Here is a 22,125-nt window from a genome sequence, read left to right as displayed (position 1 = left end):
GGTTAATAAACATTGGTTTTTGTCATGTAATCACCTGATGCATTGCTACAAAACAGTAGAGTAATTCTCTCTTTGGAAACTTTGAATCCAGGAGCTGATCTTTCATTTTTTGAAATATAGGTGCATTTTGGCATTTTTTTCTAATATAATCCAGATTCATCTGCATTGAACACCTGGTCTGCACTGTAACCACCTTCTTTAATGATTTTTAAAAGTTCTGCTGGGTATTTCCAGGCAGCTTCAACATCTGCTGATGCTGATTCTCCCTGGATTTTAAGATTATACAAAGAAAACTGCTTTTTAAAGTTTTCGAACCAACCCTTACTGGCAGAAAATCCATGCTGAGAGATTTCTTCTGAAGAATCTTGATCAAGTTCTTTTAAATGTTTATAAACTTTGAGAGCTTTTTGCTTAATAAGGTGTCCATACAAACGAATTTTCTTTTGAGTGCAATCCTCTATCCAAATCATTAGAGATTTCTCCATTTTTTTTCTATTAGAATATCGCGAACATGAGTAACGCGCTCTGCACTTATCGTTGACCCAGCAATAACACTTTCTCGGATTTTAAGTTCATTTTGTTTGATTGTTTGAATTGTTGATTCATTCAAATTCAGAGTCCTTGCAACAACTCCTCGTTTTTCTCCAATTTTCAACCGATCCAAGATTTTATTTTTTTTTCTTTGAGAGAAATGAATTTCCTCTTCAATGTTGGTTTTTTTCCCTTTCGTTGCAGTTTTAGTGGCCATTACAATAAAAATAAACTTTTACGTTAAAAAAAAAAGCATTACATATGTATGTAACTCACCAGAAAATAAACTGCTCTGCTTGAGAATAACACACTTATGATTTTAAATGCGCTTTCCTGGCAGAAAATGAAGACAATTTTCAACAATAAACACTTTATACAGTAAACCCTAGGTGGCATGTCTGAGAATTTTGCTGGCACGTCAACGATTTACAGGCGATATCCTTTTATAAGCTTATAAATTATTCGAGTTTTTTTTTAATTGTTACAATACGTACAAGCTGAATTTTATTTTATACAAGACAGCAGCTATAAAGACGTGCATATGACTGGTGCGATATTAACAAAAGATCGTGCGACCCAAAGACAAAAGCAACAGACAAGTGTTGAGTTGAAATGCTAATTCTCTTCAATCGAATTCCATAACAACATTCACAACAGGGTGTCATTTATCATTCCAATGGAAGCTCTCATTACTGACTGGCTCAATTCGCACAAACGTTTCAACCCTTGGTTGAATTTTATGGCTTCTTGTTTGCATTTGAGGTGGCAGGCAAACTCACACATTCATTATATGGCATGTTTCAATTCTTGGTAGTCTTTTATTTTAAGTTAGCCTTTGTGATCTGTCATAATGACATCGAGAATTTCAAATGCAATAAAAAAATACTTACTTCATAATTGAAAAATTGGACAATAGTTTTTAGTTAGATACTGTGTTTCGGTGCAACATATGGTTTTGCATAAGTCTATACAGCGCAGTTTCTGTGAGAGGGGGATGTGATTTATTAGTTAGTGCCGTTTTTATTCCATCTGTCTCTAATTGCACTATTTGTTGAGAATGACACAGACTGCAAAAGCCTTCTGTACAGTACCTTATTCAGTGATACAATAAAACTAAATTCAATACTTATAACTACTTGCGCGATACAGGCAGACACAAATTTAACGAAGATAAAATTTGATTTTTAAGTCCTGTGGTGAAAAATATGAAAAAAATTAAATTAAATAAAAAATAAAGGATTACTAGAAATTGTAGACCGCGTTATATTGAAACCACGTTGAACAAGGGATACCACAATTTGTAGACCGCGCTATATCAAAACCGCATTGTATAAGTACTGCATTATATGAGGGTTACCTGTATTTATCTGAAGAAATGGGAAGAACAGTACTCGTGGCTAAAACCCGTGCCATCCAATGTTCAAAAAGCTAATTGTCTATTATGTAAATGTGACTTCAGTATCGCCCATGGGGATAATAATAACTGCAAGCAACATTATAGCACTGAAGGACATAAACGAAGAGAGAGAGAGATGTGAAGACTTCTTCGAATTTGAACCTCTTTTTTGGTAACACAAGCAAGGACTTAAACAACACTGACCCAATCTCCCTTATTTTCGTGTTCAAAAGTTGGTCACCCTATCAAATACTTAAAAACATCAAGAGAAAGCAACTACTTTCTCTACGTATTTTTGAGTTTATGAGGCTACTAAAGTTACTCAAACATGACCTTCCATTAGTAAACTCATCTATTAATTGCAAAATACTGATTTTTCTGAAAGGAGCATCCATATACTTAGCCACTTAACAGTTCAGTACAGCATGAACACAGTCACCAACTAGAGGCAGAACAGTCACATCTTTAACTAAGCCCCTCTGGCACTATAATCAGATTAATACTCTATGACTCAACTTTTTTCTATCACATGCTGCTTGAGGAAGCACAACAGCACAATATTCAGTTTCATTCTTCTTGTGAGATTTCACCACTACTGCTCAATGTTGGGATAATTAAAGCCACCCATGATGATCACTTCTTTAGCACACATCAGGTTGATTTGTAGATGCATTTCATCATCACTAGCAACCAATCCACTAGGTCTGTAACAACACCCATTATGTATTTAGTCTCGTTGGACTTCACCACATGCCACAGCTTCAAACTCACTGCTATGTGAAAAACTGTTACTAATATTGCAGTCACAGCTTTCTACCTCATCTGGATCCAAATGAGATTGTTGCCCTATAGATTCAATGATATCATGTTGAAATGTGTGTGTGTGTGTGTGTGTGTGTGTGTGTGTGTGTGTGTGTGTGTGTGTGTGTGTGTGTGTGTGTGTGTGTGTGTGTGTGTGTGTGCTCACATGCAGTTTTTTCAATAATTTCAGACTGAGGATGTCTATCACACGTGGGAAGTTTTATGGTATTGAATTTTTTTTTCATATAAGTTATATGTATCATTAATTTGGTTCTATGTCTATTTACACTGCAATTTTTAAAATGGAAATAGCGAATTACCGTATTTTTCCGTGTATAGGACGATATTTTTAGACCAAAAATTGGAGGTCATCTTATAATGGGGGGTAACCGGTTGAGAGACCCACGGGTGCCATGGTGAAACTGCAGGTGCCTTGTCTCTGCGAACAGGCTTCCGCCAATCACTAGCCTTTTGTTAACTCTGTCGATTGACATCATTAATGACTGATTCTGAATAAACCAATCAGAACTCTGAAAGCATTCATACATCTGAAACTTGTTGGCATGGTAAGTTAATGCATTAACTTACTCTACCAGCATGGTTGGTCGAGTGGTTAGCATATCCGCTCTTCAGCTAAAAGGCTGCGGGTTCGAATCCACGTGTGGGCTTGAATGTTTGTGACTGTCTGTGAAAATACTAGTGGTAGTGGTGGGCAGTAGATGGCATTGGTGTAGTTGTGGTTCATTGAAGTTGGTGGATTGTGGAGATAGAGAGTTGTAGAGTAGATGCCCTCCCTCGATGAGTCTTTGAACTCCCTGGAGGTGTCAAGTAATTATAATAATAATTAACAATATTTTGAGCACTAGCCCATAAAAATGTCCGAAAATAAAAACGATTGGCATATTATTCAAGATTCAAGTTAAAAGTCACCAATTATGCAAAAGAACATGAAAATAAAGCATCAGAGAGACAGTTTGGACCTCCTCCCACTGAGTGTATGATTAGACAGTGGAGAAAACAGGAAGAACAACTACCTAAGATGCCAAAAAAGAAGAGGGCCTTAAGAGGAAAACCAGCAAAATGGCCAGACTTGGAGCAGAGGCTTAAGACTTCGATTATGGAGCAGTACCAGAGTGGGATATGTGTGTCAACCAAGCATATTCAATATGAGGCAAAAAGGTTTGCAAGAGAAATGAACATTGTTGATTTCACAGGAAAGGCAAGAAAATGCCACCAGCTTATGAGGATAAAATCCAACAGTTTTACTCCTATGTCATAAAACTTAGGAAAAAATATGCTTTTGAACCAAGTCCGATTGCAAACATGGATGAGGTGCCTCTCAATTTTGATGTGCCTTCCAACAGAACTGTTGATATGAAAGGCGTCGAAACAGTGGCAATCAAAACAAGTGGTCATGAAAAGACACACCATACTGCTGTCTAGATGGTACCAAACTGCCTCCTATGCTCATTTTTAACAGGAAAACGTATCCTAAAGAGAGAGCATACCACCTGGCACTCTTGTCCAAGTTCATTAGAATGGCTGGGTGAATGACAAGATCATGGCTATTTGGTTTGCAAAGATTTGGTCTAGAACAGCTTCCCAAACTTCTGGATGTCAGGGTCTCCTTTGGAAAAATTAAAATATTTCACGCCCCCCCCTTGATAATATACACACACATATTATTATAATATTTATTGTATTTATATTCAATACAAAATATACACAGCGAATATTGTAAAAATCAAATGCAAATAATACATTTTTAGCATCTTACATACACATTTGACATGGCACATTATCTCATATTTTTATTGTTATTGTACGTTGTAGTACAAGCACATGAAACAATTAGTAATAAAGAAAAAATTAAAAACATAAAAGAAGTTTAATAACAATTTAATGTGATGGATGTGTTTCAATACTGCTACACAAAAAGTCGATTTCAGTGAAATATTTGAAATTGCAATTCTTAGATTTCTGCTTTGAAATGAAACTTATTTGAATAAGCATATATTTACTAATATTCATTAAGCTCCGAAATATGCAGGAAAATTTGTGAACCCACACCAATGTGTGATTTTTTTTCCATTAAAATATAAAAAATGACAAAAAAGAAATAATAAAAATTAAATACGTTTCTTTTAAGATAAAAAAAAAAAATCTACGTGAAATAATGAAAACACATTTTCAATTTGTTTTCATTATTTCATGCCCCCCCCCCTCAAGAAACTTACCACCCCCCGGAGGGGGCTGCAGCCCACAGTTTGGGAAGTACTGGTCTAGAAGACCTGGAGGGATCTCAAAGAGGTCAGCTCTGCTTGTGTTTGATCGGTTCCGAGCACATTTAACAGAAAAGACAAAAAAAGGTTGAAGTGGATTTGCGAACACAGCTAGCAGTTATTCCTAGTGGACTTACAGTCAGCTGCAGCTACTAGATATTTCTATCAACAAGCCCTTCAAAGCTCTGATGAAAGAAGAATGGGATAAATGGATGCAAAAACCGAGAAGAGACACCGACAGGAAGAGTGAAAAAACCAACCATTACTGAGGTATGCAAATTGGTCCTAAACTCATGGAATGAAGTCAAGAAAGTATAGATGCAATAAATTTGGGCACATTGCCAAAAATTGTTATAGCAGTAGAAGAGACTCAGAAGGATGCATTGGGAATCTAATGTGGAAATGACTCACCATCATCCCACACGGAGGACTAAGAAGTGGCCAAGAAATTTGAGGAATCGGCATAAAAATTCCATGACAGTAATAAGGGGGGAAATAAAAGGGCTAAAGTGTAGAGCAGGGATCGCCAAACTTCTTTGACCATCGACCCCCTTCAAGAGTTTCTTGACTTTTTATCAAACCCCTCTATTTTACTATTACATAATTATAATGGGACAAGCAAAAAAGACGCTCAGAGCTTTTAGATTGTTTATTTTATAGTTACAGTGTTTATTGTATGTATAATATAGTATATATTATTATATTGGCTTAACTTCAAAGGGATACGTTTTTGTTTTTGAAGTCCTTCTTAACATTACATATTTGATAGGAGGGATAAATAATATATAAAATATAAAATTTTATTTTATTTTGAAGTCAGTAAGCAAAAGTTATAAGTCTAAATAATATACCTGTAATAAATTCATCCGTTTATTGGTAAATACATTATATTTGCCTAGTTGATGGGCCTCCATAACTATTTTCATGCCTTGCTCCATCTTACAGATCCTATTCATGTCATTGTTCCCACAATTCACTCTTAATTGCGTTGTCATTCAGGATGGAGGTAATCCAAGTTAACCGAATTAAATATTACCCGTGCAATGATGTCTTATATTTTTCTATCAACCCCTAACAATGTTATATCGACCACTGGTGTAGAGTATTACTGGACACTGGTTCCCATGTTTCAGTGATTACCGGATCTTTATTCAGGAAACTGAAATCCGAGTGCCCGACTGCATCACTAAGCAAAAAAAGTCGATCATATCAAGTGGGATTGCGAACTCCTCTGTTCACGCCTCGGAGAAATTGAAGATAAACATGCGACTGCCTGGTTTTGAATTGACCGTCTTACCGGAGCTTTTAATACTCCCAGAATCCTCTCAAACCACGGCAAAGGTAGTTCTTGGAACAGACTTTTTAGAGAAGCAAGTTCTCCTGATACAAAATTAATAACAGAAAACTCACGTACAAAGATTATTTAATAGTATAATTTTCGCCTGTCTGTCACAGGCATCTTCAGTACATTCTAAACTCAAATTAAACAATAACTGATAATTCAAAAAGCACCACCTAAGTAGCTGGTGTGAGATAACTAAAAAGGTCAATAAATTTCCTAAAAAAAAAAAAAAAAGTATACAATAAAAAGTTAGGAAAGATTAGCTGATTTATAAAGTACTATCTCCCATAAAGAGGATAGACGTAAGCCGTCGGATCTGTTTAAGTTAGGAGAATGAAGTAAAGTTTCACATGTTTCTTTATAAAGGCGTTCCATGAGGAACCGACTTTTGTGAAGGACTCTTGTCTTTCTCCGATGAACTCTATGTCTAGTGTTCTGCAAGTCCAGACTTTTCAGGTTTAAAGTATTCAATATAATATTGGTGTTCTTCTAGCCGAATGAAGGCAGATCTTCCTGTTTGTCCAAAATAAGATAATCCACAAGAGCAGGGAATCTGGTAGACACCTGGATAATTAAGGTGTGGAAGCTTGTCCTTAGGAGAAGTGAGAAAGGTGGAGATTTTTCTAAACGTTCGAAAGGCTACAAAAATATTCAGTGGTTTTAAAACTTTTGCTATACGTTCACTAATGCTTTTTCATAAGGGATAGGAATGTGCGTTATTTCTTCTGTATTTGAAGAGGAAGACATATTAAAACTACTCAAAGCTCTTTTAATGAAGCAATTCTTATAACCATTAGATAGAAAGGAAGAAGTTATATATTGCAGTTCTTTCTGTAAAAGATTGTCTGAAGAACAAAAGGAGTGGGCCCGATGAACCAGTGCTTTAATAGTTCCTGCCTTTTGACTGGGATGGTGATGAGATTCAGTATGGATATAATGGCCTGTATGAGTCTTCTTTCTATAGATTGAGAAATATAGGTTACCACATGGTTGATGAAGAATTAGAAGATCTAAAAAGCTAACTGCTTATTTGATTCTACTTCTAGGGTAAACTGGATCCTTGGATGAAGTGCATTTAACTTAGTGAGAAACTGTTGAAGTTCATCAGAAGAGCCATTCCATAAAGCAAAAATGTCATCGACATATCTGAACCAATGAGTAGGTCTGGGAGAAATGTTGTCAAAGATATGTTGTTCAAAATGTTCCATAAATTTTTATCAAATTTACTCTCCTCTTCAACTAGAAGAACTGATACTTATATAAAAAATACTTCAGATTTAAAAAATAAAATTTCAGATCTTCATTTGAACGTTTCTGATATCATGATCAATTTAGATGTTTCTTTATTTACAAATGTGCCTCTTTCTGAAAGCATTGAATTACTGCAACAGGAATTTCCTTCAGACATTGTAAAATTATTTGATTTTGTAATACATTCTGGTTATTTTTCCTTTAAAAATAAGTTGTATCAACAAATTGAAGGAGCAGCAATGGGCAATCCTCTCTCTTCTGCTATCTCTTCTACTATAATTTACAAGATAGTAACCTACATTTCTCAGTCTATAGAAAGAAGACTCATACAGGCCCTTATATCCATGCTGAATCTCATCACCATCCCAGTCAAAAGGCAGGAACTATTAAAACACTGGTTCATCGGGCCCACTCCTTTTGTTCTTCAGACAATCTTTTACAGAAAGAACTGCAATATATAACTTCTTCCTTTCTATCTAATGGTTATAAGAATTGCTTCATTAAAAGAGCTTTGAGTAGTTTTAATATGTCTTCCTCTTCAAATACAGAAGAAATAACGCACATTCCTATCCCTTTTGAAAAAGCATTAGTGAACGTATAGCAAAAGTTTTAAAACCACTGAATATTTTTGTTGCCTTTCGACCGTTTAGAAAAATCTCCACCTTTCTCACTTCTCCTAAGGACAAGCTTCCACACCTTAATTATCCAGGTGTCTACCAGATTCCATGCTCTTGTGGATTATCTTATTTTGGACAAACAGGAAGATCTGCCTCTATTTGGCTAGAAGAACACCAATCTTATATTGAATACTTTAAACCTGAAAAGTCTGGACTTGCAGAACATGCCATCTTCACTAGACATAGAGTTCAGTGGAGAAAGACAAGAGTCCTTCACAAAAGTCGGTTCCTCGTGGAATGCCTTTATAAAGAAACATGTGAAACTTTACTTCATTCTCCTAACTTAAACAGATCCGACGGCTTACGTCTATCCTCTTTATGGAAGAAAGTACTTTATAAATCAGCTAATCTTTCCTAACTTTTTATTATATACATTTTTTTTTTTTTTTTTTTAGGAAATTTATTGACCTTTTTAGTTATCTTACACTAGGTACTTAGGTGGCGCTTTTTGGAATTGTAAGTTATTGTTTAATTTGAGCTTAGAATGTACTGTAGATGCCTGTGATAGACAGGCAAAAATTATACTATTAAATAATCTTTGTACGTGAGTTTTCTGTTATCAATTTTGTATCGATATGTCTACTTACAGAATACCTCTTTTAAAACTTATAAGTTCTCCTGTGATTTCTCTTCCATTTTCGGATTTAACCAGGTTGCCCGGCAGAGAGGTAGTCAAAGGCGTCGAGCTGGTGAAAATATTGATGAGAGCAACACACGGAACGGCCATTCCAATTTAGGAAAAGGGGGGGGACTAGGAAAAATAGAAATTTTGATAAGTAAGACAAGGAAAATTCTTTGCCTAATCCTCCAACTGTTAGAGATACTAAACAGGTAAAAGGAGGAGAGATCTTACACATCTTCAGTGTCATGGTGGCGGCAAATGAGAAAGAGGAATTGGAGGCCACAGATAAAACTGCTAAGGATGGAATACAAGTAAACACATTAGAAATAAATGATAGTGGAGATCACCACCCAGGTAATGGGAGAAATAGAAAGAGAGCAAGAAGTTGGAAGGAAATTAGACGCCCAAGGGATAGTGACAAACATGAATTACAGCATCAGTCGCACCCAAAAGAGCCCACAGGTCAGGCTGACAGCGTTCCCTGCTCAAAATTAGAGGACAAACTCGAGTACTGTCCGACCCAGAGAATATATGACCCAAGATACAGAAACACTGTATTCAAAAATTTTTATCCATGTTCATGGCTTAAAAATTTTTCATGAAGGGGTGGGTGGGCCTTTGTAAAACAGAATGTAGCTTGGAAATACCAAAGCGCTTTACATCGATTTTTACAGAGGTCAAGTCTCACAAGAATGTTACAGAAATAACTTTGTTTATCTCGATGTATTTTATGTTAAAGATTAATATAAATAACCCTATGGGAATTGATTGTATTTAGTGTTTTAACTAAAGTTTCTAGAATGTAAAAAACAAAGGCAATGCTTTGCCATTGGAACTTTGTATAATAGCTATGTATAAGGGTACAATAAAGTTGTTTACAATTAAGTGAGAAAGTTGTTTGCGAAGCTCTGCGCATAAACGCCTTTAAAGTTAGTATCAAAGAGATCCGCTAGTTTCAGAAGTTTCCACTGCCTGACAAGACAAGGAAAAAAGAGTGCAGGAGGAGATGAAAGAATGGGTTGGCTGTAACAAAAAGATCAAGGAGAACTGCCGATTTCTTCGGGGCTTACAACCTTTGGTGCAAGGTCCCAAGAAGGCGAAAATAAAAGGGGACTGAGCTGAACATCAAGAGGAAAGTCCAGGTCCACTTGCCGAGAGAGAGAGAGAAGAGACAAGGTTCAGTTGCTGACAGAAGAGAGCCAAGATCCAGTTGCCGAGAGAGCAGAGGCGAAGTGCTGTAACTGAAGAGAGCAATATGCAGTCGGCAGAGAACCAGAAGCAGTTGGACCCAGAGGACCAGACTTACGGCAAACCTATGCCAGAGGAAAAATTGGGAGAACAGCCGATGCCAATTGCTGGTCGGATGTCCTAGTGCTGCAGGAAGTCAACCGAAGCCAACAGCTGCAGAGTGATCTTCAAGCCTGTATGCTGAAACTTCTTGCCCGAGCTTTTGAGTACCAAAAAGATTGCAGTCCAAGACCTGCTGATATTCCGACATAATGCCGCCTGAAACAAGACTCTCCGGACGGAAACCTAAGGCCTGAGATGAAAGAAAAACCATAGAGACTTTGATGCAGGCCTTTTGGAAGGTATCGTGACAAAGAGCCTCTGTAAGTGTGCTCATCTTTTTATGTACATTCTTCTTGTAATTTAGGAGATGTGTCATAGATGGACTAATAAGAAATCTCTATAAGAGAGTCCTCTGATTTGTTGTTAACTGGAATATAAATTGTAAGATAACTTGCCATAGCTAGCTAATCTCTTTATGAGTAAATTAGTCTCAGCAATTTGATTTTTTTTAAGCAGAGAAGTAACAGAGTTATTACATTGTATAGTCATTTAATATTGAAAAGGGAAAGTTTGTTTCTTTATACCAAAAGTATAAGGATAGGTAGAGAGAGAGAGAGAGTAACCTCCTTATTGCTTATTTAATGTACTTTGTTTCTATTGTAAATAAATGTGTTTTAATTATATGTCTATAGTGTGCTGCCTGATTGTTTATTTTATAATGCACCTGTTCCTAAAAAAAAAAAAAAAAAATGCCAACTTAAGAGCGGGAAACCAAGTAAGATAGCTGAGGCATATAGTTAAGTGCAAATAGACCACGACTGTTTGTGTAAAGTTTTACTGAAGGAATTTGTGTTAGAGAAATCAACCGGCCATATTACTGAGTTTTATGCCAATTAAAAAGATACTGAAGGTGAGGTCTTATCAAATAAATTTTCTAGTATCCAAATGCATAAAACTCATAGTGCAAAAAGTAGATAAACTAAGTACGCAATAGTAAGATGGAATAGTGAGAATAAGAAAGGAATATATAAAAAATAATAATAATAACAGTGACTTATAAATAATATGTAATAGCGACACAGTTTACATGCTTATTCAGGAGGAATAAACAGGGGAAGCTGATACTGAAGACAGTTTATGCAAGAGTCCTTCTTGGTCATAATCCCACCAATGACAAGATACTTTGTATTAGACTAAAGGCTCATCCTATCAGTGTGTGAATTGTGGTAGTTTATGCACCCCACACAGACAGACCTGATGAAGAGAGTGAGAAATTCTTTGAAACCTATGCTGTTTTGGACGATTGCCTACCAAGGAGAGATAAACTTTACATCTTAGGGGACTTGCAAAAGTGGGTAAGAATATGAGAGTTAGGCTAGACTGTGACATGTTTGGTCAGGGTGAACATAACACCCATGGTGAAAGACTGTTGGAATTTTTACCAATTCCTGCTTCCAGAAACACCCACAACAGACCTATACTTGGATATCTAACATTGATAGATCACGGCACCAGATTGATTACATCCTAGCTCTCCAGTGATGGAAGACAAGCATCTCTGATGTGCATACTTGTCTTGGAGCAGATTGTGATACTGACCATCAGCTAGTAAGAGCCAAAGTAAGGCTAAGACTCTGAAAACTTCCAAATCAGGCACATTCCACTAGATTGGATGTTAGAGTAATTCCTAGTGGATTCACAGAAGAAACATTGGCTCAGATGATTTTTTGAAAACCAGTGAGGAGAACCCACCAGAAATGCTTTGGGAAGGAGTGATAATACAGGATACAGAGAAGACGTATCTCAGACCAATAAGAAGACCAAAAGACCCATGGATATTAGATTCAATATGAAAACTAATCAAAAGAAGGCAGCTTAAAAAACAGAGACACAGGGACTGAAGAATACAAAAGATTACATAGAGAAGTCAGAACAGCCATCAAGCAGGAAAAGGAAAAGTTCTATACTAATAAATGTGAAGAGATAGAGTTCCAGATAAGGAGGCACAATTATAAAATGTTTTATTTAGTTCATGATCTAAAGCACAAGTTTAAGCCCAAACTGAATGTCATCAAAGACAGGAATGGAGTATTACTAACAGAAGAATTGGATATCAAAAACAGATGGAAAGAATACTGTGAGGAACTGTACAATAGAGTGGATAAAGAAAATGTGGAGAAGCCATCTCACCAGGAAAATTCCGATTTGGAACCTCTTCCACTTAGGCATGAAGTTGAAAGAGAGAGTAGTTAAGCTTAAGCACTCAGGGATCCTAGCAAGACAGATTATGATGCATAAGTCTGGGTTTGTCTGTAAATAACAGAAAACAAGAAGTCACCTATAGAAGCCAATTAACATGGTTCTGCAAGGGAATGAAAAGCTGATATTCAAAGCATGATAAAAAGCTTTGTCTTTCTTTGTTTGCTATTATCTTAATAAATGGCTATGACATTTCTATAACATAGGGGGAAGGAATATCCTGTTATAAAGCTCAGCTCTAAGCTTTATCAAAACAAGATGTATAATAAAATATACCACCTTTTTATAATACTAATATAGAAAACAAACTAGGTAATGCATTTTAGTAATACATACGAAGCTTTCTTTCCATCTCATCACACCTGCGTATTTCACCAATGAATTTTCTTTGGAAAACATTCATGTTAGAATTAACCTGAATTAAATGAAAAAAATAAATAAGTTTTTTATTTTTAATTAATTTTTTTTCTATCACATATTTTGATAGATTTTGATTTGCTATCACATATATATATGTGATAGCAAATTAAAAAATAAAAACAGCAGTAATTTATTTTATCAAATTTAATACAACTTTTCACATTTTGAGTAAAACAAATCAACGCAGAAAATCAAGAAAGTTGATTCCCATATGTTGTTAAATCAAGCTGTAATTATAAGAAATTTTATTCCAAATTTTATGGAGATGTAACATCTGATGGATAGTGCTGATGGTGGTGAATGACTAGCATGGGTGGAATGTTTAAAGGGGGGGGGGGGGATATGAAAAATGAATTGAGGTTCATGAAGCGAGAGATCAAGAGACATAGATACTTACATGATGTAAGGGAAAGAGTAGATGCGAGATAAATTAAAGATACCAAGAAATTATATACTTGGTTTAATACTTTATCAAGGTGTAAGCAAACAAAGTTTGCACCTGAAGTATTTTCAGGACTGGAGACAACTCGTATATAGAAGCTAGTGGCTTCACATCACTTGCATTAGTATCCCATAATGCAAAGCACATATCCTTGCAGACATGTATAATGCTATGCATTATGAGAAAGGTCACTATGCAGACCAGTTTCAATGTTTATTAAGGTCTCATCAGTGGAAGCCGGAGAAAAGAAATGAGCAAAGTATAGAGAGATGAGAGAAAGGTAGGTAAGTGAGAGAAGGTGGTAGTGTTGAGAGAAAGGTGAGCAAGCAAGAAATAAATGGAGCAGTGAGCAATATGATATACAGAGTTTCCATGATTTCTGGTGAGAAAATAGAATGATTAGAGGAGTACTTGCATGGAGAAACAGTGAACAGAGCAATGAAAATAAGTGAGAATGTGGATGAGAGGAGTAAAAGTGATGGTTGGTACGAATAACCTAAGAGGTAGTAGTGTGAATTGCGTAGCAAGAGAGATTTGAAGTCAATGTTAATATTGTGCATAAAAAAAAAAATGTCAAAGGAAGGTAGCAAACACATTGACAAGATATGATACTGCAAAGTCAAGAGGCAGCAATAATGAATGACATGACAGTGAGAATGTGCCTAAAGAGAAGGCTAGAATATGTTGTTTTAAGGATACTTGCGACATAAGACTGAATGATATAATCACGTAATCACAAGAAAGATATTTATTTAACCAAATATTTCGGTCTGGAAATAGCAGACCATCGTCGGTGGTATTACAAGAACAGTTTAAAAAATATACAAGCTAGAATACTAACAATAGATCGTTGAAATTAGAACATGCCGCGTGATGTTATATCACTAAGTATGAAACGAAATATTTTGAAGTAGAAACATGATTGAATTTGCTATTAAAAAAAAAAAAAAAAAAAAAAAAAAATTAATGAGTAATCTTGATTAGGCTTTCCCAGATTTTTGATATAGATATGCAGTCATTACGATTCAGGTTGGGATGATGGAGCAAGGCCTCCACGCTTTCCTTGAACAAACGTTCGAACCTATAACGGGATCTATGTAAGAGGCGCGTTTTGGACCAAAGGATGCTGTGGTCAGTTTCAATCCCGTGTTGAGCCAGACCAGACTTTTCAGGTTTATTGTGAAGAATGGATGATTGATGTTCTTGGATTCTTTTTTCAAGAGAGCGTCCAGTCTGTCCAAAGTAAGAGAGATCACAGAAGACAAACGCTCAACTTTATCTCTTCCTGGAGTTTATCAAATTCCTTGCAACTGTGATCTCTCTTACTTTGGACAGACTGGACGCTCTCTTGAAAAAAGAATCCAAGAACATCAATCATCCATTCTTCACAATAAACCTGAAAAGTCTGGTCTGGCTCAACACGGGATTGAAACTGACCACAGCATCCTTTGGTCCAAAACGCGCCTCTTACATAGATCCCGTTATAGGTTCGAACGTTTGTTCAAGGAAAGCGTGGAGGCCTTGCTCCATCATCCCAACCTGAATCGTAATGACTGCATATCTATATCAAAAATCTGGGAAAGCCTAATCAAGATTACTCATTAATTTTTTTTTTTTTTTTTTTTTTTTTTAATAGCAAATTCAATCATGTTTCTACTTCAAAATATTTCGTTTCATACTTAGTGATATAACATCACGCGGCATGTTCTAATTTCAACGATCTATTGTTAGTATTCTAGCTTGTATATTTTTTAAACTGTTCTTGTAATACCACCGACGATGGTCTGCTATTTCCAGACCGAAATATTTGGTTAAATAAATATCTTTCTTGTGATTACGTGATTATATCATTAAGGCTAGAATATGTAGGTATACTTGCAGTGTATTTAAAGACAGAAGAGAGCTAGAGCTCTAGCTTTCTTCTATCTTCATGGATTAGGTGGAGAGTGTGTGATATATCCAGTGGCGAGCTATGAAAATTTTAACAAAAGGCTCGCACTATCGAGCAAAAAAAAAGCCGTATTTCGCACAAAAACTTTTATTAATACAGCTTGTGTACAAATGCCAATCAGAAAGTATGAGGGGACAATCAACCTGTAAAGGCTATCATTTTTAAACAAATATTTCATGATCTAAACATGAAATATTTGCACACAATCATCTGTGTTAATTTATCTTACATAAGAAAAACATTTAACTATCAAAATATAATAAGAATAAAATCTTTTATAATCCACATATGCAATAGTTCACATTTTTATAAACAAAATAAATTTGTTTTGTTTGCGTTAAAAGTTTTTATGACAATCTATAAATAATAAATAAATATTACCTAAACACAATAATATTAAATTCGTTATATTTCTCTTTTGTTTTTATACTTCAAGTGATAATCAATGATACCAATCAACTGCAGTAGAATCAGCAGAATCACTTTTCATTATTTTTTCTTACCCAAAAAAATTTAATAAATTTGACTGTCTTTTCATGTTTCACGGGTAAAAATACTTTTACCCGTGAAACATGAAAATTATTTTTATAATTGGTAAAAATACTTTTACCAATTATAAAAATAAAATTTGTTGAATATACTGTTTTTAAATTTATTATTATTTTAAAATTTTAAACAAACAATTGTTATACATCAATGTACTGACGAACACAGAACTAATGTCCAGTGGAACAACCCGTTGATGACAGTTTTACGAACATCTGATTGGCTACTTGAAGGGAGAAGGGTAAAGATAGTGCATGCGCTTATTTTATTTTCAAACTTGGGCGCATTCGTTATAGAGGAGTTGAAACAATAATTCCAAATAATCTATACACTGCCAAATAGACTAATTTTTGTTAGGTTACCATATGAGTTTGTCGCTTAATATATGTTTCCCAAACTTTCAGTAACTGCATACCCACTTTAAAATTTCAGTAAAACCAGCATATCTCCTTCTCAGGCAAAGGAAATCTGGAGGAGATTATAATAATATTTCAATTAAACAAGAATTATAAAAGGTATTTAATCTGTAATATTTGCATTATACTAAACAACAAACATGTGAAACAATGTTCATAAATTATTAAATACATTTTTAATTAAATGAATCCAGTATACATTAAGTGGAAACAAAATTTTGAAATTTAAATTTTCAATAATTAAAAAAAAATTTAATAATTTATAAACACTGCTTCACATGTTTGTTGTTTAGTATAATGCAAATATTACAAATTAAATACCTTTCCACATATTTACACTGAATATTTAACCTTCACACTCCAAAAAAAAAAAAACCACACAATGTTTAATATAAACTAATTATAGTCTTTATTTCGTCACCATAAAGGAAATAAACATATCAAAAAAATTAAGAAAAAATATTTTTCTCACTTTTATTTATTTATTTATTTTTTATTTTTATTATTTTTTTTTTTTTTTTGGTATTAAGTACTATATATTTCATCATTTCTATATCTGTATTTTCATCGATCTGATTTGTATAATATTGTCCTGTCAGGTCTTCTCCCTCCAGGAGATTGACTACCATGTGTTTCCACCATGTCCTATTCTGCACCTCTCTGCTGCATTCCTCATATCCAGTCTTCTATATTTTTCATCCACTCCAGTCTTTGTCTTCCACTCTTTCTCTTTCCCTCAACAGTTCCTTTGTAGGCAGTTATGTCTCAGAATATGTCCAAAATATCCGACTTTTCTCTTTTTAATTTCTTTCATCATGCTCCTGTTGATGCCTGCCATTTCTAGTACCTCTTCATTTGTCTTTTTTTCTTTCCATGATATTCTCATAATTCTTTGCAGCATCCACATTTCAAAGGCCTCCAGTTTTTTCACACTCAGATTGGAGAGTGTCCATGTCTCTACTCCATATAATAATGTAGACCATATGTAGCATTTGGAGATTCTTAGTCTTGTTTTCAGATTTAATTCTCTAGATGTTAGTAGATTTTTCATACTGTTGAAAGTTGACCTTGCGATTTCAATCCTTTTTTCTAATTTCATCTTCTGTCCTGCCATTCTCTGTGATCAAGTGTCCGAGATATATGTATTTTTGCACCTGTTTTAATTTATTTCCTTTTATAATCGATGCATATTTTTGGTATTTTCTTTTCTCTTGAAATTATCATGATTTTTTGTCTTTTTAAAGTTGAATCTGAGGCTATACTGTTCGCTGTACTTGAGGGTTTCATCTATAAGAGTTTTGAGGTCATATTTGTTTTCAGCTAGAAGAACCGTGTCATCTGCATATCTTAGGTTATTAATATTTCTGCCCCCTACAGTGATTCCTTTGAGGTTCCTAATTTTATTAAATATTTCTTCTGTGTATAGGTTAAAGAGAATAAGAGAAAAGACACAGCCTTGCCTCACACCTTTCTGAACTGGGAATTCTTCTGAGGTCTCTCTCTATTTATTCTCAAAGATGCAGTCTGTTCCCAATAAAGATTAGTTAATAGCCTAATGTCTTTTCCATCCACGCCTATTTTTGAAAGGATTTCAATTAACTGTTCATGTTGGACATTGTCGAATGCCTTTTTGTAATCTATGAAGCAGAGGTACACATCTTTTTGTTTTTCTAGATATCTTTCTATGATGGTTCTGACGTTGAAAATACCTTCTCTTGTACCTACATTTTCCTTGAAGCCACTTTGTGTATCATTTATTTCTATGTTTATTTTTCTTTTATTTCTTTCAAGAATAACGTATAGGAGGACTTTTGATACTTGACTGATGAGGCTGATTGTCCTGAACTCTTCACATCTTGTAGCTTTTGTTTTTTTGGGAATTGGAACGAAAATTGAGTGATTAATATCTTTGGGTAGAAATCCAGTCTCGTATATTTTATTGCATAATTTTGCTAGAAATTTCAGTCCTCTTTCATCAAGAGCACTCAACCATTCTGCCAAGATGTTATCTATTCCTGCAGCTTTATGTGGTTTTAGTTTTCTGATGGCATTTTCAACTTCACAGAGTAAAATGGATGGTCCTTCTAAATCAGTCTGTTCAGGAATATCATTTCTTTGTTGTTCATATAATTTCCTTGTGTATTCAATCCATCTTTCCATGATTTCTTTTTTATCCATTAGAATATGGTCTCTTGAGTCTCTAATGGCACTTGCATGGTTTGCTGTATTTGTCCTGCTTGTCATTTCTCTGATCTTTTCATGCATTTCTCTGCTTCTGTGTTTTCTATCAAGGTTTTCTATATCTACACATTTATATTTAATCCATTCCTCTTTGGCTTTCCTGCATTCTTTTTTTATTTCTTTATTCATGCTTTTATATTCAGGTTTGTTCTTTAACTTTTTTTCTTTGTTCCATCAACATCTGTATTTTTTCATTCATCCAAGGTTTATTCCTTTTCCTTTTTAATTGTGGGAGTGTATTTTGGGCTGCTTCATTGATGCTATTCTTGAATGTTTGCCAGTTCATGTTAATTTCATCAATTGGCGTTCTATTTTCTGTGTGAGTTGTGGTGTCAGACTTGTTAAGGGATTCTGTGAATTCTTTTATAAAGCAGTCTTTAACTTCTTGGTTGTTAAGTGAGTCTGACTTATAAGTTTCTCTTATGAATGACTGGCTTGGTATCTTAAGTTTTATTTTGATTTTTGCAATTACTGGGTTGTGGTCCGATCCTATGTCTGCTCCAGGATATGCTTTTGTTTGTGTTATTGCATTTCGGAATCTTTTGCTTATTATTATATAGTCAATTTGCTTTCTATAGATGTCCCCAGGGCTTGTCCAGGTATATAGTCTTCTGGGAGGATGTTTAAACAGTGTGTTGGCAATTATTAGGTCATTGGTTTTACAGAATTGAATTAATCTTTTACCTCTTTCATTTCTGATTCCAAGTCCTTGGTTTCCCATGCAAAATGAGATTTTTTCTAAGTCCATTTTTGCATTTAGGTTGCCCATCAGTATAATAACATCATCTGACTTAGCACTGGAGATTGCAGTTTGGATGTCTTCATAAAATTGTTCCAACTCTTCATCTGGATGATCTTGGGTTGGTGCATATGCTTGGATAATATACAGGTTGAATGGTTGTGCAGTTATTTTGGCTGTTATGATTCTGTCATTTATGAGCCAATATCCCTATAGAGATTTTGCAATTCTATTACTTAGGACAAGCGCTACTCCATTAAGGTGTAAGTCACTGCCAGAGTAGATTATAGTGCGATTTTTTCTTCTTATTATGCCTGTATCTGTCCACCTCACTTCACTGATACCTGCAATATCGGCCTTCATCATTTCTAATTCCTGGAGTAGGTTATCTAATTTGCCTGCCTCTTACAGTGTTCTGACGTTCCATGTTACTATTTTCAAGAGTTTTTCTCCTGGTTTTCAGACAAGGGATATCTGAGAATATCCTCCCTGGAGGGTTTGGGATATTATCTTCATACACTACCTTAGTAGTTCTTGTCTTACAATTCCCAGTTTCAAGCTCTTCTCCCGTGTAGCTATAAGAGCTGATGGTTGCAAGGGTCTCAACCACATCTCTAACTTCATATTGTGACAGTGTGTTTCATGGCTGACAATGGATAAATATGTGGTGAGGCTCCGATCTCTTCCACGACGGCTGGCCACAAGTCCCTTAGATGTCAGGAGTGTGCCCTCGATGTGCTGCACATCTTACTGTCATGTCCTTGATGCCATTGATCAGTCAGTGTTGATTCTTCTGCCATCTTGGCCATTCCAGACTTCGTGCACATAAGGGGTGACATTATGAACCTCACCTTGCTAAACATGCAGTTACTAATATTGTCCACAGGATTCTATGGGATGATGATAAATTATTGCACAATTGCTCCCACAAATAAATTTGAATGTTTTTGTCAAGAAAGTGCTGAGGCTTTTTCCATCATCAAACCTCATCCTATTGCCCACTATAGTTAAATGCTTGTATACCAATTTCAGATCCTGAGGTTATTATATTTATCTGACTCTCTGATGACTGCACATGTAAAATATACTATTTTCCATGTATCTACATAGACATTGTTAAATTTCTCAATTCTGTTTTGTTACACTAATGGTTTTAGATTTTTCAACCAAAATGTGTGCATTTTAATTAAGATAATTTAGTCTCTTTGCTGTGTTCATAAGTATTTATTGCCTTTTTTCTGAAATGATTGACAGAGACATTCCTTAACTGTACTTTTGTTTGGAATGTGAAATATTAGCTTTGTAAGACTTGTTTTCCCTTTTGCAAATTAAATGCAATTTAATTTGTGTCATTGTAAACGAAGGTATATAATAAAAAAAAAAAAAAAAAAAAAAAAAAAAAAAATATATATATATATATATATATATATATATATATATATATATTTCTTACCCAAATAGGGTTGGTGGTGGGATGAGTTTTGATTGTTGAAAGGAACATTACGATTTATTCATTTATGTCAATATTATACATACAGCCCATACAGGGTGTATGAAGAGGTAGCATCTTAGTATCAATGTCAGCCGCTGATCTCAGGGTCAGGATGTTGGGCTCTGGTCCTCACATACTCAACTCTCACTTATGGCTCCAAGAAATTGGTAGTGCACACCAGCGGCTACACCCCGGTAAACAAAACAGAATTGAGAAATTTAACAATGTCTATGTAGATACATGGAAAATAGTATATTTTACATGTGCAGTCATCAGAGAGTCAGGTAAATATAATAACCTCAGGATCTGAAATTGGTATACAAGCATTTAACTATAGTGGGCAATAGGATGAGGTTTGGTGATGGAAAAAGCCTCAGCACTTTCTTGACAAAAACATTCAAATTTATTTGTGGGAGCAATTGTGCAATAATTTATCATCATCCCATAGAATCCTGTGGACAATATTAGTAACTGCATGTTTAGCAAGGTGAGGTTCATAAGATTTATTGGATTCAGTATACAGAAATGGTGTTCAGAAATGCATCAGTTGGTTTGATGGTAGTAAATTAATCTGCAATTTACTTGATTCCTAGACACAAGAAGAGATGACTCCTGAATATGTTTCTTCTATCCTTAAGAAATTTCAGCTTTCAACCACATTTAAATCTAATAATTAAATCAGATCTTCGTTGCCATCTACTAAGGATAGACAACTTTTAATAGTACCCGGAGTCTATTCGTATCGATATAATTAAAAGTTAATTTACTTCAATCAAACAGGTTGATCCATCGCTAAATGCATTTCTGAACATCAACCCTATAGTAAATAGGATTGGTGCACAGAAATTTCAAAGATCTAGTCTTGCTAAAGATGCAATTGCTAATACTAGCTATGGGATCCTCTTGGATGATGCTAAATTACTGCAGAGTTATTCGTACAAATTTGAACATCTTTTTAAAAAGTGTGCTGAGGTCCTTCTCCACCTACACCTTAATCGTAATGAATGCCCAAAACCTTGGGAACTTATCAGTAATTAAAAACCAATAACAGATATAAATATAGTTACAACCATTTCAGATTTTAATAGCTTTCCATTTAACTGGATCCCTTGTGATTGAATAAGATACCATTCTCCATGCCAGCCTCTTTGGCTGAGTGAAAACCTTTTGTGGGTAGGAACAAAAAAAATAACCTACATTGTTAAATGCCTTTCCAGTGTGTTTACACATATACTTTATATTTCTCTGATGGGGTTAGTTATCCATTTATTTCCCTGTAAGCATAATGAACCCCCTACTCCACTTTTTTTTTTTATTATTAGTTTACAATGTGAGCACTAGTATTGTGATACCAAAATTCATACATGTGCAATGCATCCCAGGAAAAATATCTAAAGGTATAGAAGTATGCAGAAGGATTCACTATC

General features: G+C 34.9%; 1 protein-coding gene across 1 annotated transcript in view; it reads right to left on the bottom strand.

The window, feature by feature from the left end:
• LOC150099114 (V-type proton ATPase 116 kDa subunit a 1-like) overlaps positions 1 to 22,125 on the bottom strand; it is a 586,531-nt gene that overhangs the window by 541,027 nt on the left and 23,379 nt on the right. The window contains exon 2 of the mRNA XM_090404569.1: positions 12,788 to 12,866. Coding sequence (XP_090260695.1) covers positions 12,788 to 12,866 — 79 coding nt within the window. The remainder of the gene's footprint in view (positions 1 to 12,787; positions 12,867 to 22,125) is intronic.

Source organism: Typopeltis vanoorti, chromosome 15, assembly GCF_054136105.1.
Source record: "Typopeltis vanoorti isolate ZY-2024b chromosome 15, IOZ_Tvanoo_1.0, whole genome shotgun sequence".
In the NCBI taxonomy this organism is placed as follows: domain Eukaryota; kingdom Metazoa; phylum Arthropoda; class Arachnida; order Uropygi; family Thelyphonidae; genus Typopeltis; species Typopeltis vanoorti.
This window is presented reverse-complemented; position numbering and strand designations above follow the sequence as displayed.